This window comes from Microtus pennsylvanicus, chromosome 14, assembly GCF_037038515.1.
Source record: "Microtus pennsylvanicus isolate mMicPen1 chromosome 14, mMicPen1.hap1, whole genome shotgun sequence".
NCBI classification, from domain to species: domain Eukaryota; kingdom Metazoa; phylum Chordata; class Mammalia; order Rodentia; family Cricetidae; genus Microtus; species Microtus pennsylvanicus.
In genome coordinates, this window is record NC_134592.1 from 40,959,315 (window position 1) to 40,975,441 (window position 16,127).

The following is a 16,127-nucleotide window of genomic DNA, read 5'->3' on the forward strand; positions in this document are numbered from 1 at the left end:
TCCAGATATCAGGTCTTATTCTCTCGCCTGTCCTCTACCTGTGAACCTGGACTCTCCTTTTCTACTGGAAGAACTGTAGACCAGTCTATAAAGCATTTCTGACCAGCAAAAGAACCATACACACTTTCTTATTTGTTTTTGGCTTAAGGCTGACGCTATGGAAGGAACAGCTGGAATGTCAGAGCACGCCAAATTAGGTAGGGAACTTCCAGGTGGCCAAAGTGGCTGTTTCAGCCTATAGTCCCACTGTGACAGCTTTGCTCTACTGTCAACCTGCCTGCCTCTAGAATTAGCTAAAACCCAAACGGCTGAGCACACATGCGAGGGATTTTTCTCAATTAAATCATTTGAAGTAGGAAGATTTTTAATCTGGATCTTTGAGGTGGGAAGATCCATCTTTAATCTGAGCCACACTTTCTGTTGGCAGCCTATATAAAAGATATGGGAGAAGGCGAGTCTTTCTCTTTGTGCCTATTTGTTCTCGCTCTTGCTTGAAAGTCCATTTCTTCACTGAAATTAGAGCTTACTTCCTTGAGATTCTGTAGACCACCTGAGACACCCTTTCTCATAGATTGAATAAGTTCTGGATTCTTGGACCTTTCATTCATGGGCAGCCATTGTTGGATTAGCTGGACCACAGCCTGCAAGTCATTCTAATGGATCTCTCTCTCTCTCTCTCTCTCTCTCTCTCTCTCTCTCTCTCTCTCTCTCTCTCTCTCTCTGTGTGTGTGTGTGTGTGTGTGTGTGTGTGAGAGAGAGAGAGAGAGAGAGAGAGAGAGAGAGAGAGAGAGAGAGAGAGAGAGAGATTCATTCTGTAAGTTCTGTTCCTCTAGAGAACCCTGACCACCATGAACATACATTCCCCACATCATGAAACCTTCTGGCTTTGGCCATTGGTGATAAACGGAGGATAAGGAGACTCTGGTGGCATGGTTCGTAATTGGGGTGACTCATGTCTCCGCCATTGTTTTCCTTGGCCTGCTGAGTCCCCTCGCCAAGGATTTTGCCTTCGATGTGGGGGAACTGATTACAACTTGGCTGCCTGTTTCCTCTCAGGCTCTTATAAAGGAAAAGAATTCCATCTACTCTTTTTCTAAATTGCCTATTTTGCTTAAGGAGAAAAAAAATTAAGAAACCACAGCAACCTTCTGACAAGGTTAAACCAGCAAGTTCAAAGGTCTTTTGTTTTATGATACAACAGAAGACAAGAGATTGTCACGTCTAAACTTCACTCTTTGTCTCTTTTCCGCAAGCTAAACCCTTAAGGATACTGCGAAGAAGAGAAGCTCCCCATGTTCGGGCTCAGCCTCCTTCCTACCCAAGCACCACGGCTCACAATCACGGCCTCCTGCAAGGCAGGCATGAGTTCCCTTTTCACACCAGAGCTGAGAGCCTGAAGTGTAGCATTCTGTGACCCCTCCTATGTCCATTTCTTAGGCAGACCTCTCCCCTAGCAGGCAGGCCCTTGGGCATCCACTAACGCAGGCAAGGGCTCACGGGCTGCCCTCTCTTGCTGTGGTCAGCGGTGCAGCCCACATCCTTCTTGCCCTGTTTCTCACCCACAGCTCATTGATCGACTGACTCCTATCCCTTTCTTTCTCCACCTCTTCCATCTCTGCTCAGTTAGTTACCTCATGCCACCAAATGCATAACCGAAGTTTGCCTAGTCGATGTCAGCGTTGTTAGTGATTGTGCCACAATGCACAGCTAAGCCTGTCAGCCCCTCGAGCCCTTGAGAGGACCAGGGGGTCCCTTGCAGGAGATCCACAGAGGAATTTTTTTACTTTCTCATCCCTTCCTAATTGGCTTTTCCTCAACAACCAGCATTTTACACAGACAAAACCCCCTTTGTTTCCACTGCGTGGTTTCGGTTTTAATGAAGAGCTTCACCACAGCCTTGCTTTCTAATGCTTTGGTCTCAGAGATGAAGTATGCCAGTCAGAGTTAAATCGTGACACTATGCCTCTAAAAAATTCTACACTTGTGTATATGAACTTAAACTTACGGAATTAAAACCATTTCCAAGTTAAGACTTACCCTTTTGTTCTATTCGGGTTTAAATACGTATTACAATAATTTCTTCTTTGGGCACACTTTTAAAATAGAATTATATGAAGATACAAAGGTATAATCTCAGGTATCACAGTTCTATGCGTATTATCCATACTTAAAAATATATATTATTTTCAGATGAGGAAACAAATTCAGAATAGCTTAGTAACGCACAGCTAATAATTAGGAGAACCTGAATTTACAGTGTGGTTTGTTAGCTACTAGATGCTTCTTTCTCAGCTACCATGTTGTCTCCTTCCCTGAATTGGCTATACCATCCGCACACAGAGGAGAGCTTCCTAACTCGGACCTGAATGGGCCATGACTAAAATCCACAGTTTCATTGCTCTTTGTATTTCCATCATGTTCCCCAAATATTGTTCAGCTAGTACCAGATCTCAGCATCAGGGTAAAGGAGATTGGCAGGTGCTTCAGGGGAAGACTCTTAAATCAGGATTTTAGCAAGTACTGGGCTGTTGTAGAAAGAAAAGCTGGGTCTATCCGAGCCTCTAGCTCTATACAGTTAATAATCAGTACCTATTGTACATTCTAAAAAGCTCTCACCTGCCTGAATGGTGCCATGGAATGTGGATTATACACTGCCCAGTCTACACCACTCCCCAGAGATCTGGGGCTTTCTCTGCTGGCTTTAACACAGTTTGTTAAGGCATGTGTGTGGAGGGGAGTATGTTTACTTGTGTGTGTTCAAGTTCATCTGTATGTTCACATTAATGTGAACGATGGAGAACAACCTCGGCTTTCATCCTCAGGAACGTTATATACCTTTTTTTAGATAGGGTCTCTCGTGGCCCTGGAACTTACCAATTGAGCTATACTAGATGGCCTGGCCAGCAAGCCCAAGGGATCCTCTTGTCTCCTCCTTCCCAGTGCTGAGGCTACGCGTGTCCCACCATTTCACATGGGCTATGTGGACTGAACTCAGGTGTTCGTACTTACAAAGCCATGACTTATCTAGCTGAGCTAGCCCCCTTAGTTCTCTTTAAAAGTTTGGCTAGCAAGATAGCCACTTAAAACAGATGCTTGGTAGTCTACAGCGCAGCAGAAGGGTAGGGGAAAAGTCTCAGATTCAGCTATAGGAACTCCTCACCTCGATCTCCCACGTGAAGCCAAGGCTCATCAACTGTCAGCATTGTATTGATTTTTGTCATTCTGTTAATGAGATTCTAGTTCCCCTGGGAAGCAGATTCCTTCCTTTCTACTTTCCCACCTTCAAATTCACCTTCTTGTTCAGGAGAGGCTAGAAATAATTCTGCGATGTATTTATGACTCTCTTGCAGCTAGCATGCCAGATGCAAATTATGTTCCTCTAATTAGATGTATCTACACAAGGTCCCAAAAGCCAAAGTTTATCTTCCAAATCTTCTTTATGAGGCAACTAAGATCTTTTTAAAAATGAGGTAATTTTGTAACAATATTATTTCAATGTCCATAATCCAACTTCTTAGTTTGAAGGGCTATTGAAGCAACTGGTAGCAGTGGTTATTTACTCTTCCTGAACTCTGACTTCCATCCAAGGGAAGGAAAGGGTTGTCCCGAGCATTTCTTCCTAACAGTGTCCTCAGAAGTCGTCAGTCTCCTGCATTGCCCCTGATCTATGCCCTTTGCCGTACAGCCATTACTAACATCTCTGTGTGCTCGGTGTACATGCAGCACTACGTTAAGTCCTTCATATAAATTTACTTATCTAAATATCACAGCACTCCTATCAGGAAGGTATTGGTTAATAGTTTTTCCAGGTGAGTCAAGAAGAGTTCAGGAAACAGACTGCAAGATCAGAGCAAAGTGATGGGTAACAATAGAGCTGGAATTAAAGCACAGTTGTCTACCTCTCCCCAAAGTCAGGGTTGTGCCTCTGTACGAGGCAGATTTTAATTCCCATGCATCTTACATTTTTGGAAATATAGAGACACACACATCATTCTAAATCACGTCAAGATATATTTAGATAGTGTAGAAGTTTTTCTTCTAATTAAATAGAAGCCATTAAGAAAGCCAGAGGTATTGCTTCATGAAAGCATGCCCAAGCCATACCAAGTCTATTTTTTTACCATAAAAAATTGAAGAATTAAGATGAATTCCCTTGCCTCTGGAGATGCCAGCGCTAGAGCAGCAGACACGTACTTACCAGGAGCTCGGTTAGCAGCGAGGTTGCGGAAATGGCTGCCTTTGATCATTTCCACAGATAATCGCCCTGTTGTGGCATTGTAGGACAGTCCCACCAACAGCTCTGGCACCCCTCCATGAGACAGGGACTGTGTGGATGAAGCACTGTCACTGTGAGACACCACAGATGGGCTAAGCGGAGACTCTCCACTCTGGAGGGGAAGAACACAAAGAGTTCATTGGCCCATGCTGCGCCCCTCTCTGTGAGAGAAAGCTGATATTATGTTTGGTGAAATTGTGACCCGGTCTTAATGACTGCCAAAGACTACTAATGGGCACTCCGTGTGAATTACAATGTGCTGGGAAAAGCAGCCATGTATGAGATGGCCTGTGGTACTAGCCGACATATTTATTCCAAGAGTGTTCTCCATTCAATATTTCCTCTCTAAAGAGAGAACGGACAAAGATGTTATTGCTAGTGTAAATCAAACCTTCAAAGATACATGGGGTGTGAATAATACATTTAATATAGGCCAAGATTCCCTCCTGTGTAATTTGTTCCTGAATGTTTCTGTGGAACCTACCCACTCCAGGCCTGAGCTCTGTTCTCTTCACTCTTGATGAATAAGGCAATACAGAAGATGTTTTGTCTCAAAGGTAAAAGAAATGGCCACTGGGTATTGGCCAGTATATGAAACACCTGGTGTCTGGTTCAGCTGCTAAGGAAGTGTATTCCATATAGAAACTTTTGTCTCCTATGGAAAAAAAGCTACACAGGAAGTGAGCACTTTTACTATCCGATATTCGGTAGAGAATCAGATACATGGACTGTGGATCTTGGTGACCCGGGCAGCAGCAGGTGAACCGAGGAGAGAGCCTGGGTTTTTTTCTCATGTTTATTCATGTGCACACTTCTGAGTGCCATTGTTATGCACCAGACACATCACAAAGAGAACAAGATAGATGAAGACACTGATTTTCACTAAGGAGCATGAGCAAGCATCAGCCTGGCTAGAGCAAGCCAGCAGTCCCTCTAGCAAACCACTTCCTCTGCGGGACACAAATGTCTTGGGACTTATCTCAGATCTGGTTCTGAAATTATTTTCTAAAACTTCCTGCCAGCATCCCAATAGGCAAGAACAATAAAAGGCATCAAATGCTGTGCATGTCCAGGGAACGCATCAACTTAACCAAATCATGTGTGTTTTTGTAAGAGCGTCCGAGCTTTCATGGATCATGATTTGTAAGCAGGATGACTAGGAGGTTCAACCGGGGCCTTACAGGCTTTGATGCCCAGAAGTTAGAAGTACAACAAAGAAGCCTTTGCATCCTTGGGAGGAAGGATACCCATCCTTGTACCTCTACAGAAACCTCTACTGTGGTGCCTCTCATAGGACTGCTTCCCTACCCCTACCAAGTTCTTAAATCCGTGCCCATTACTTAGTAGCCCCTCCTGCATAGATGCATATCTGGCATATAACCATGCTCAACCGTAGACAATAAGTGAGATGATTTCCTCATTTAGACTGGCTCCTTCTCCCCATCAGCCTGTGCCCCCAATCCAGAGTCTGGCACTGACAAGAATGGGTGTGGCCATACTCATGCCTGGACCTCACAGTGCAGGGTCTCTTTTTGACTCCTCTCTGAATTCTCTTCTGTACGATTTCATGATTTGAAGTAAAGGAAGGATTTGGGTAGGCATGAGACATGATCTGGCTTATGCTTTCTTGAGCTCATTCTAACCCTTGTGTCAGAAAACAGCAGAGATTTAGAGGCCACCAGCGGGGGACTATTCCACTAGCCCACCAGAGAGCCAGGCTCTGCTCATATCTAAAGAGAAAGCACAGCTTTCAGAGGTCATGGGTGAGCGCTACAGTTTTGGAGCTGGCGACTGGAAAGGCGAGCTTGCCAGCAGGCGGGTCTCAGAAGACAGTAGGTGGCATAGATTTAGAGAGGCAAAAATGAGGGTTTCCAGTATAAAGATGTTCAGGCAGAATTAGAACTTCAGACGGATGGACCTTCCTGGAACGCTTTTTTTTTCTCCACAATGCCTGTGTGTGCCTCCCTTAGTCTTGAAAATCCACCCACGCATGTCACCAGTCTTGTTCCCTCAATTGTTTGAGCTATGTGGGTTCCTTTCGGGTTTTATTTTCACTGTTTCAAAAGAACCCTCTCCTGGCCATTCAAAGCCAGCCCTAGCCTGTGGAGCTCTGTTTACCAAGGCCTGCCTGTCAACACCCTCCTCCACTAGACTAAGGGATAATAGCTGTCTCCTTGCTTCTGTAAGCTATTTGGCTTATGTAGCACACGCCAGGAAACATCTCCGGATGGATGACCGATTGGTTGACTAACCACAACCGCCTGTTCTTTCTACACAGTTTTGTAGAAGGAGCTCTTCACATCGCATGACAGATAACCAAAAGCAGCAGTGGGTCCGTCCACCTCTCAGACCACCAAGCTATTGAAGCCCTAGGAGGAAGACACACGGTAGGAGACCAGTCATAAGAACGGAAGGTCTCGGAAGTGTCAGGCATTCGGGGTGGCTGTTGTAGGATGCTCTTGAGTGCTTGTTGAAAGCCTTGCCTCAACAAGTTCAGGCATACACACCTGTAATTCTAGCACTTGGGAAGGTGCGGCAAGAGAATCCTGAATTGGAGGGCATCCTGGGCTACGGATGAGTCTGAGGCCAGCCTGGGCTGCGTAGTAAGACTCTTGTTTCAAGAAAACAACAGCAAAAGAGTACCATGTCTGAGAATTATTATAATGTATCCCGGGAATGGGAGGAGTAGGAATGCTTATCCGTGAAGTCAAAAGCCTCTCCCTGTCTTCCCCTGCCCTCTACCATGCTGCCAAAATGGGTGGAGAATATATCCATCAAGGTACCAGATGACAGGCTTGGAAGACCCAGTGTGCCTGAAGCACAAACGTAGCTTGCTAACAAGGAGGAGAGCCAAATGTAAAATTAAATTAACATCTATGAATCCACAAGCCGAACATTGTAAATCAAGGGCTGGCAACCCCAGGTCTTTGAACGCATCACACCAGCAGTAGCGCCATTTAATATACTCACACTTATATTACTTCTTGGCTCCAGAACCAGAGTCACTTTCATTTCCCCTTCTGGGTGCAAGTGGCTGAGACAGAACAGCTTCTCTCCCATCATCCTCTCTCGGGTCATCTTCCGGGCAGCATAGAGGCGGAATCGGACGGCACAGGCAGCCACATCCCTGGGCTCCAGCTTGGCGAAGGTGACCTTCTCTTTGAAGACGGGATTGGGCCCTCTCTGGATGTTAGTCTTGCCCCTCTGTTTCTTACTGGGCAGCAGCACTACATGGACTTGCCAGGAGTTGACACCACTCCGGTCCTTATCTGGAAGGCCCTGTGCTCTCACAATGGTCACGGTGAGCTTCTGGGTTACGGCTCTATATTCAAAGACGATATCTAGGTAACCGCATTTTGAGATAGGTTCCAAGAGCTTGGGTGGCACCTGCAGGCTGGTCCCCTCCTGCTGCTGTTACAAGCAGAGGGGAAAACCAAAAAATGAGGACAGGAAATGGTGATGTCTTGTAGCATGTTAGCAGGTCACTGCCCCTCGGAGCTTCCTTGCCTCCCAAGCTTTCTGACTTCCAACACATGGCCTTCTTCTGTGTTAGGAAAGGTCTGAGTGCTAAGCCCCTCTCTCCAAACTGTGACTTCATGGAGAACACAGTGCCTGGCACAGGGTAAGTTTTTGAGGATTTTTTTTTTAAATAAATGAATGAGACACATCTTTCAAGTTGCGTTAATGTGCACTGCCTCACGAAAAAGTACAAGTGCCCGCTATGGTTGAAGCCAACTGAGATATGAAGTCCCTAATTAAGTCAACTACCAACTGTGTAAATGCCAACAGGCAACTCTTGAGTCCCAGGGAGTAATTGCTAGGCCTGGAACTGCTGTCTGCGAATCAGAAACTTCCCATGGGCAAACATCCCAATGGGGGGCAGGGTGGGGCCTCAAACAACTGATCTTTCAGTGTGTTTTCAAATTTCCTGAGAGAAAAGACTAACAGCTGAGCTTCTCGCCTAATGGCCAGCTGAGTCACTCAAGGACCCTCATTAAGTCAAGGGCTGGGGCCAGAGACTGCATTTCTGAGATGCTTGCCAGGGATGCTGGCCACAGCGAGCCCAGTCTAAGCAGATCATTCAAAGGAAAGGCTAAAGAGATCAGTCACAGCAGTCAGCAGAAAGCACTCCTGGAGCCAGGAAACCTGGGCTAAAATACTAACTCTGTCACTGGTTCTGTTGGGTCCTGGCCAAACTGAAGAGTGTACATTAGTATATGCCTACATAAGAATGTAGGGTTGGGAAGTTTTAGTAAAAATGAAAATTCCTCTTCCCACCAGACTCTGTATCTATTCCCTACAGTGGCATGGAGTTACCTCTTTTCAAGGATGCTTCTCTCATTACAGAATGCCACTCTTGGCCGTCAATTTGCACATAGCTATTCATATCTGATGCCCTTACTGGAAAAGTAAACTGAACACAATTTACTGTAATGACCACAACACCAACAAATCACTACATCAATATATTTTTTTTTAATTTTTCCCTGAGGGCCCGAGTCTTACCTATAACTATAGGGGTGTCACTGTGAACCCATTCTTAAAGTAAATCAGTTCTTTATCTATGGAATTAAACTCTAGATGTTGGTTGCTAATTCAGAGCCTGCTTCAAAAAATTACAATAAAATACCTCAATAAGCACATTCATCCACAGAACATAGGGGAAGCACACGGGGCTGTAGAACCAAATGTTCTTTACATGTCAGGTCTTTAGATATTTATAAGCTCCATAACACGGGGAAAATCACCTAATACTTTCCATTATTTTTCCTCAGTAGTAAAATAAGGATGATACCCACTACATAGGGATGCTTTGCACTTGACATATCGGAGACATCTAATAAATGCCCTCCCTTTTTAAGATTCAAATTACCCTGCCAAGAAAATTCAGCTTTCTTGAAAAATAAGGGAAGCTTCTTCTATCCTTTCCCCTGCGCATGCAATCATGCATGAGCCTTTCTATTCAGAGGTACTCTGTTTCAAGTGATAGCAGTCGTTGCTATAGAGACTTCTGAATACAACCGACTAGTGTATATATAATATTAGAAGCGAGTCTCCAAGGAGTTAGGCTAACTGAAAAACCAAGGCAGAATCTTTTCTTAAGCTCCTGTCTCCCCTATCTAGTTTAACGTACTCTTGATCATCTACATGGCTTGCCTAGATGTGAATCATGATAGTTACCCTCTTTTAAGTTCTTAATGTCGGGTACCACATCAACTCTGTGATAGACTTTAAAGGGCAGTTCTTGCACACCTCAACTCCCCTTGAACTCAAATCTTGTTCCATTTTCCTCTACAGGAACAGCATACCTGGGCTCTAAGAAACTGAAGCCTGGCACAACCCAGCAAGCTCTTAGCTTCTTTTCATAAAATATAACGCTCAGTTCTCATCATTGGTCCATTGGTACCAAAGCTTAGAAAGTATTCTGGTTCCCACCATGTTTCAAAATGCCAGCATGTACCCTCATTAATACTCCATGCAATAAACTTTTTCCCATTGGCAAGATGACGAGAGAGCAGGTTATAATTTCATGAAGTATGTCCCACGAGATAAAGCGACTGCTAATACTGGGTGGTGGCCAACTCAATGGCACATTCTCATCCATAACCTTTTTCTTTCTTCCCTCCCCCTCATTCCCTCATCTATTGAGAATGCGCTCAATAGCAAGGTAGGGAACAAAAGCCTTTACCTTTGGCTCTGTCTTACTGGGGAACCCAACTAGGGAACACTGTGCTTTCTGATGCTAATATCTGCCTAATGAGCTGTTATTTTAGCATCTTCATTTCATGGGAAAGGAAACCAAAGCTAAAATGGGCTCTGTGTCTAATACCCTTCCAATCCCAGGGTCACAGCATACCTTACCTAGTATTGAATAGTCAAAATCTCAAGCCGCATGACCTACTTCTTGCTGCCAAACTTTTCACTGTAGAGGCTCCTATGTGCATTAGGTGTGTGAGACGAGGATGGAAGGCAGCTGGGATGGAAGCTGGATGACAGTACTATAATGACCTGACATTCTATTTCAGGTCTCTGCTCTTGACATTAGGCAGCAGTCACTGGCTTCATCATCTACTCCCATGCCAAGGTCAAACGCCCTGGTGGTAAGGATCTCCCCGCACATCCATCAAGTTATCCATGATACTCCCTGCACTTGCAGGCATCTGAGGAGTCTTGGGCAGAGCTCTGCTGCAAACTGCTCTGAGAACTCTGGGCAAAGCACAGCCCTGGGCAGCAGCTGGGCTCCCAGTGGGCCAATCCCAGGTATTGCCCATGAAAACTGGGCTTCGCAGCCTCTCCCTGGGTTGATTTGAGACAGAGATTTGTGGAGGTTTGTATTTTCATAGCAATTAATTATTTCAACACACATTACCTATCACCAGGCCACCAAAGGAGCTCCTTGTCTGGGTACTGTTAATACTGCTAATCTGTTTGACCTTCCTGCAAGGTAAAACTCTCTTCCTTCTTATCCCCATTTGGCAGATTTTAATTAACTTCTCAAGGCCAACCAATTAATCAGTAGAAAGCAGAGAAGAAAAGTGGGACACCTGGCTCTCTCTGTACATTTGAAATTGCCAGCTACCTTCCCATCGTTTTTTTCCTACCAAGCCCTAGGTCTGCGGGAGAAAGTCAATGGTCTTTGCCAGCTGAGGGTAAACTAGAAAATCCATGATCATAACAGGTAGCCACACCGCGTGAGTGCTTTCCTTCTGAGATGAAATAAATGATTCCTTGAGCTCCCCTGTCCTGATTTTCCCCTTTAAGGTGGAAATGCTTGCATCAAACTGTCAAAACCCCCGTAAGTTTAAAGATTTTCTGTCAAACTGAAAAGGCTTCCTGTTTTAGTAAGATAGTGTTGATGTCATCTTGTGGCCCAAAGTAAATGGATCCACGATACGTTCTGGATGCCAGATACACCAGGGAAGACAAGGTTCTTAACACAGCTAAGAGACAAATAAATCGATGCTTAAGAGGCAAGCTACGCCTGCAGAGCAGCCAGTTACGGGAACTGCCTGGGCTGGATCTGAAGTTCTACAGTAGGAGCACCAAATTACAGTTTTTGTCTCAAAATAGATAGGAGGTTGAATGGCGCACACGGAGCTGTCTGGGTATTTTTGGAGTCTGAGAACATTCAGTTCCCTCGGCATAAGTCATCTATTAAAGCACCAGGAGGCAGGGAAATGGGAGGTTACGTGGAGAAGGCAAGCCCAAACCTAATGGCACCATTATCAGGGAGACAGAGTTATCAGCGGGCAGGTACATAGTTCTGGTTTGTTTTTTGCAGCTAGGGAGACAAAGGGAATATTTTTAAATACTGTGTGGGATTCGATTTGACGCTGAGCAGTGACACCATGGGAGAGCAGACTTGCATTTTGTTTCTGTCTTTTTTTTTTTTTTTTTTTTTTGGTTTTAACAAAACTGGGGAAAGCCAGTGGCTGTGGGTGCCTGTGTGGTAAGGATAGGCTCTAACAAACCATAAACCAGATATCTTTCCATTTCTGACTCTCAGCAGAAAAAGCCTCACAGAGGAGCCAGGACACGCATGTAATCATGTGCACACAGGAATTCTTACACACATGTTCCTACTAACATGAGAACAGCAAGGCTTTGGAACATGATCTTCTACAATTTTCTTTTGCATTTCTTTAAGCATTTATTCATGGTGAACTTTGGGTTCTTCTAGAGAGATTCACCCCCACCACCACCACCACACACTTATTTCCTCTGGTTGTCGTAATCAATTCATTCTATACTTGCATCTCCATACATCATATGGGTCATATGAATATTGACTACTCAATGTTTATCTAAATTGATTTTAAATTAGATATTAAATACCACTAGCTAAAGCTTCTTAGTATCAGGGAATCATAGAATGTGGGGAGCTCACAAAGAACAATCAGAAATGCCTAGGAGATAAAACAATGTTTGTAAAACCCCCGACTGTAGTAGCTGGGGTCCCTCTCCATCATGGCTGCCATTGTTGTCATGATTAGTCCTACTCCGACATAATAGACAATCTTTAATTGAAAGATAGATTCATAAGTTGCATCTTCCATCAAATGTTTATTGCAATATCAATGGCCAGAGAATTTTTACCCTCATTGCTACCTCCTAGACCTTCAGCTCAACTCAAATCTACAAGGATCCTCATTACAATTTCATGTGGACTTTCATTTTGAGGGACATTTACTTTAGTTAAATTATCCAGTAATTTTTATTTTAGCAATCAAAGCTGAAGATTTGGGGTGAAATAGAACATCAATCCACTCTTCCACAAAGGAAAGCAATCAGGCCCTCCAAAGATCTGCAAGCCCCTTTGTATGAGAACAACCCCATGAAAGTTTATTCCCTGACAGCTCTTCTCCATTCTGCCAACCATATTATTTTTCTCCTTCCATTTTGAAAGAATGTATCTGTGATTCTTTTATTGCCATTCACAGAGACTCTGGTCACCTAGACAAATAGGTTTTCTAAGCAGGCAATACTTCCTGTCTGGAGATATCCAATGGGGTGGGGAGGAAAGGAGTGAGTGTATGGTACTGAAACAAAGGATAGAAAAAACTTGCCAAAAAAGGAAAGAAAGCCAACAACTCGCCTCTGAACTCCACACAGAGGAGCTGTGAGTGGCATAGGAATCTTCAAAGCCCCGATTAGTAAACACGGTCTCCGCCTCCAGGATGCTCTCCACACAAGGACGACTGAGGCTTCGGACCACGCCAGTCTCTTGATGACAAGGACCATGGTGTCTGGTGTCTCTGCTCTCACAGGGAGACTGTGAGAGGGTAGTGATGGGCTGATCTTCGTAAGACAGAATCTCAGAATAACTGAGTTGGCTGGTTCCATCCAAATCTAAATTTGCAATAAAAACCATTTCAAATACATTATATTTCATATTTTTGAGCTAGAGAAATTGAACAATAGTAGCTACAACCGTCAAGACTACAGCAACGAAACGTATAATAATAACATCCACAAAGACAATACTGCCCACATGATGGATAAGTGCTGTCCCTGTACTCAAAAAGACTACTAGCTTATTATGTGAAATAAGTAAGCTTAATACTTTATGCATGCGTGTTTGTCTGTTTGTGTTTGCTGGTGGGCATGCATGTGCGGCCATGCATGTGGAAGCTGAAGGACAACATCAGGTGTCATTGTTAGGAATGCAATCCACCTTTTTTAAGACAAGGTTTCTCATTGGCCAAGAGACCACCAATTCAGTTACACTGGTTGACCCATGCCTAGAATAACAAGCATACAACACCACACTGCACCTTCTTATGTGGGAACTGGACATTGGACACAGGTCTCTGTTCTTACAAAGCAAGTTCTTTATAACCTGAGACACCCCCACAGCCCTGGTTTAATACTTCTTACTCCTTAATATTATGAATATAAAGAATGGCTATGGCAGATGGTGGTGGTGCACATCTTTAATCCCAGCACTCAGAAGGCAGAGGCAGGCAGATCTCTGTGAGTTCAAGGCCAACCTGGTCTACAGAGTGAGTGCCAGGACAGTCAAGACTATACAGAGAATCCCTGTCTTGAATCCCCCCCAAACAAACAAAGAAATAAATAAGAAAGATAAAAGTATTAAACCAAGTCTTGGAATGTCTGAGTTGATAAAACACTTGCTTTGTAAGTACAGGGACCTAGGTCCAATGTCCAGTATCCATATAAGAAACTTGGTGTTTTTCTTTCTCATCCTCTCTCCCATTGCCTCCAATCCTTCTTCTTGTCTTTCCTTTCCTCCCCCATATGTCTCAAAATCCTATCCATCTGATTTTATACCTTTAGTGTCAGCAGACAAAGCAAACCCGACAGGTTTCTCCCAAACAGTGCTTCCAGCCCTGACTTCCCCACCCCAGGTAAGATGTCTAACCTCTTTAGCCCCCAGTCCTTCTCAATACTCCCCAAACTGGGATGCAAGAACATGAGAAGTATAAACACAGTGAGCGGGGCAGTATACTGGATGGTTTTGTGTTAACTTGGCACAAGCTAGAGTCGTCAGAGGAAGAAGCCTCAGTTGAGGAAATGCCTCCATGAGATCCAGCTGGAAGGCCTTTTCTCAATTACTGATCAATGAGGGGAGGGCCCAGTCCATGGCGGTACTACCATCTCTGGGATCATGATCCTGGGTTCTATAAGAAGGTGGGCTGAGCAAGCCACGTAAAGCAAGACAGTGAGCAGACCCTCCATGGTCTCTGTACCAGCTCCTGCTTCCAGGATCCTGACCTGTTTAAGTTCCTGCCCTGACTTCCTTCAGTGATGAACAGCAAGGCGGAGGTGTATGCCCAACAAACCCTTCCCTCCCCAACTTGTATTTTGGTCCTGGTGTTTTGTCAGAGCAACAGAAACCCTAACTGAGACAGGCAGCCAATAGGCAACCTAATTCAGCTCTTATGTGCCCTTGCAGTTCCTCAGATGAGCTGTATAGCATCTGCTCCAAGAAGACATCAACACACACAGTCTGTCTGCTGCTACATTTCCACTAAACCTTTTGAATGACTTTCCAAAGTAGTCATGTAGTACCTACTTGAAGCAGTCAGGTAGAAAATCACGTGGAATCTTGGTGACAGTAATGAACTAGGATGTATAGGGTTGATACATTGATTCAAGCTCAAAATACATGATGTGGGGCTTGGAAATGGCTCAGAGGCTTAAGCACTTGTCATGAAATCATAAGTATAGGAGTTTGAATGCCCAGAACCCACGTAAATGTTAGGTGGGCAGGATGGCACATCTGTAATTCCAGTGTCAAAGTGGCAGAGACGAGGGATTCCCAGAACAAATTGGCTGGCTAGACTAAGCTTAGTAGCAAATTCTGAGTTTGACTGACCGACCCTGATTCAATGACTACAGTAGAGAATGATCAGGAAGTCTCTCAACATCAGCCTCGAACCTGTACATACGTGTCCATACACAGGCACAGAAACACACACACAAAAATATATTACATATAATATATAAACTATAATCATAAATATAAAATATATAAGGTATAATATAATATATATTCCTTCTCATGTATATTTTTAAAAAATACTATTCATGGAGACCAAATTAGCACAACTTTGGACTCTGGATTCCTAGTTTTTCAATACCACACCAGTCACTGAAAAACTCCTCTCTCTATTGTGTTATTCTTAAATATTCAGTCCAGGCTCCTAGGAAACGCTTTCACAGGATGCCACAAAAAATGCTAGATTCATACTTTCAGTAGTTTGGCAAAAGACACTTTTTTAAATGCCACTGCAAAACGACAGAATGAGGGAAACTTCTCATGCAAAATCCTACAACAATAAAGCAGGATTTTCTCCTAAGTCTCTAATTAGCACACCCATTCCTCACAAACATGAACAGTGAGATGTCCTATTAAACAGTGAGCCATCTATCAATGTGTGCAGCACCCAGCAGGACTTCAGCACAAAACCTAACTTTGCCAAGAAATTATCCCTATAAAATTGTCTCGTGACTTTAACTCCTATGGCGTTAATACCTAGATCAGTAATGTGGGACTTTCAACAGCTGCATTAAGGCTTGAAACATTATTCATAACTGAAAAAATAGAACTGTATTAATGTAACAAAGCACTTGCCATGACAGACAATCAAGGGATGAATATCAAGTCTGGTCTACAAGTCAAGTAGCAACAAGAAGGAAAGGAAATGGTAGGTCACCTTTCTATACAACAGAAAGGTTCCCTTGCCTTTAAATGACAGAGGGTCATACCACCTTAAACACATATGTAAAGGTAACAGCCTATTGTCACAGAAATAGATCCTGGATTCTTAGAAATTATATGACATAATTGTGTGGCATCAACTATATTGATGTGATTAGATACAGT

At 43.9% G+C, this 16,127-nt stretch overlaps 1 protein-coding gene across 5 annotated transcripts in view; it reads right to left on the reverse strand.

The window, feature by feature from the left end:
* Positions 1–16,127, reverse strand: part of Syt16 (synaptotagmin 16) — a 234,854-nt gene that overhangs the window by 12,210 nt on the left and 206,517 nt on the right. For 3 of the 5 annotated variants that reach the window (XM_075948757.1, XM_075948755.1, XM_075948753.1), the window contains 3 exons: positions 12,873–13,126; positions 7,247–7,687; positions 4,199–4,388 (listed from right to left, as the gene is read on the reverse strand). In XM_075948757.1, the coding sequence (XP_075804872.1) occupies positions 4,199–4,388; positions 7,247–7,687; positions 12,873–13,126 (885 nt within the window). The remainder of the gene's footprint in view (positions 1–4,198; positions 4,389–7,246; positions 7,688–12,872; positions 13,127–16,127) is intronic. The other 2 variants (XM_075948756.1, XM_075948754.1) reach the window with 1 other exon arrangement.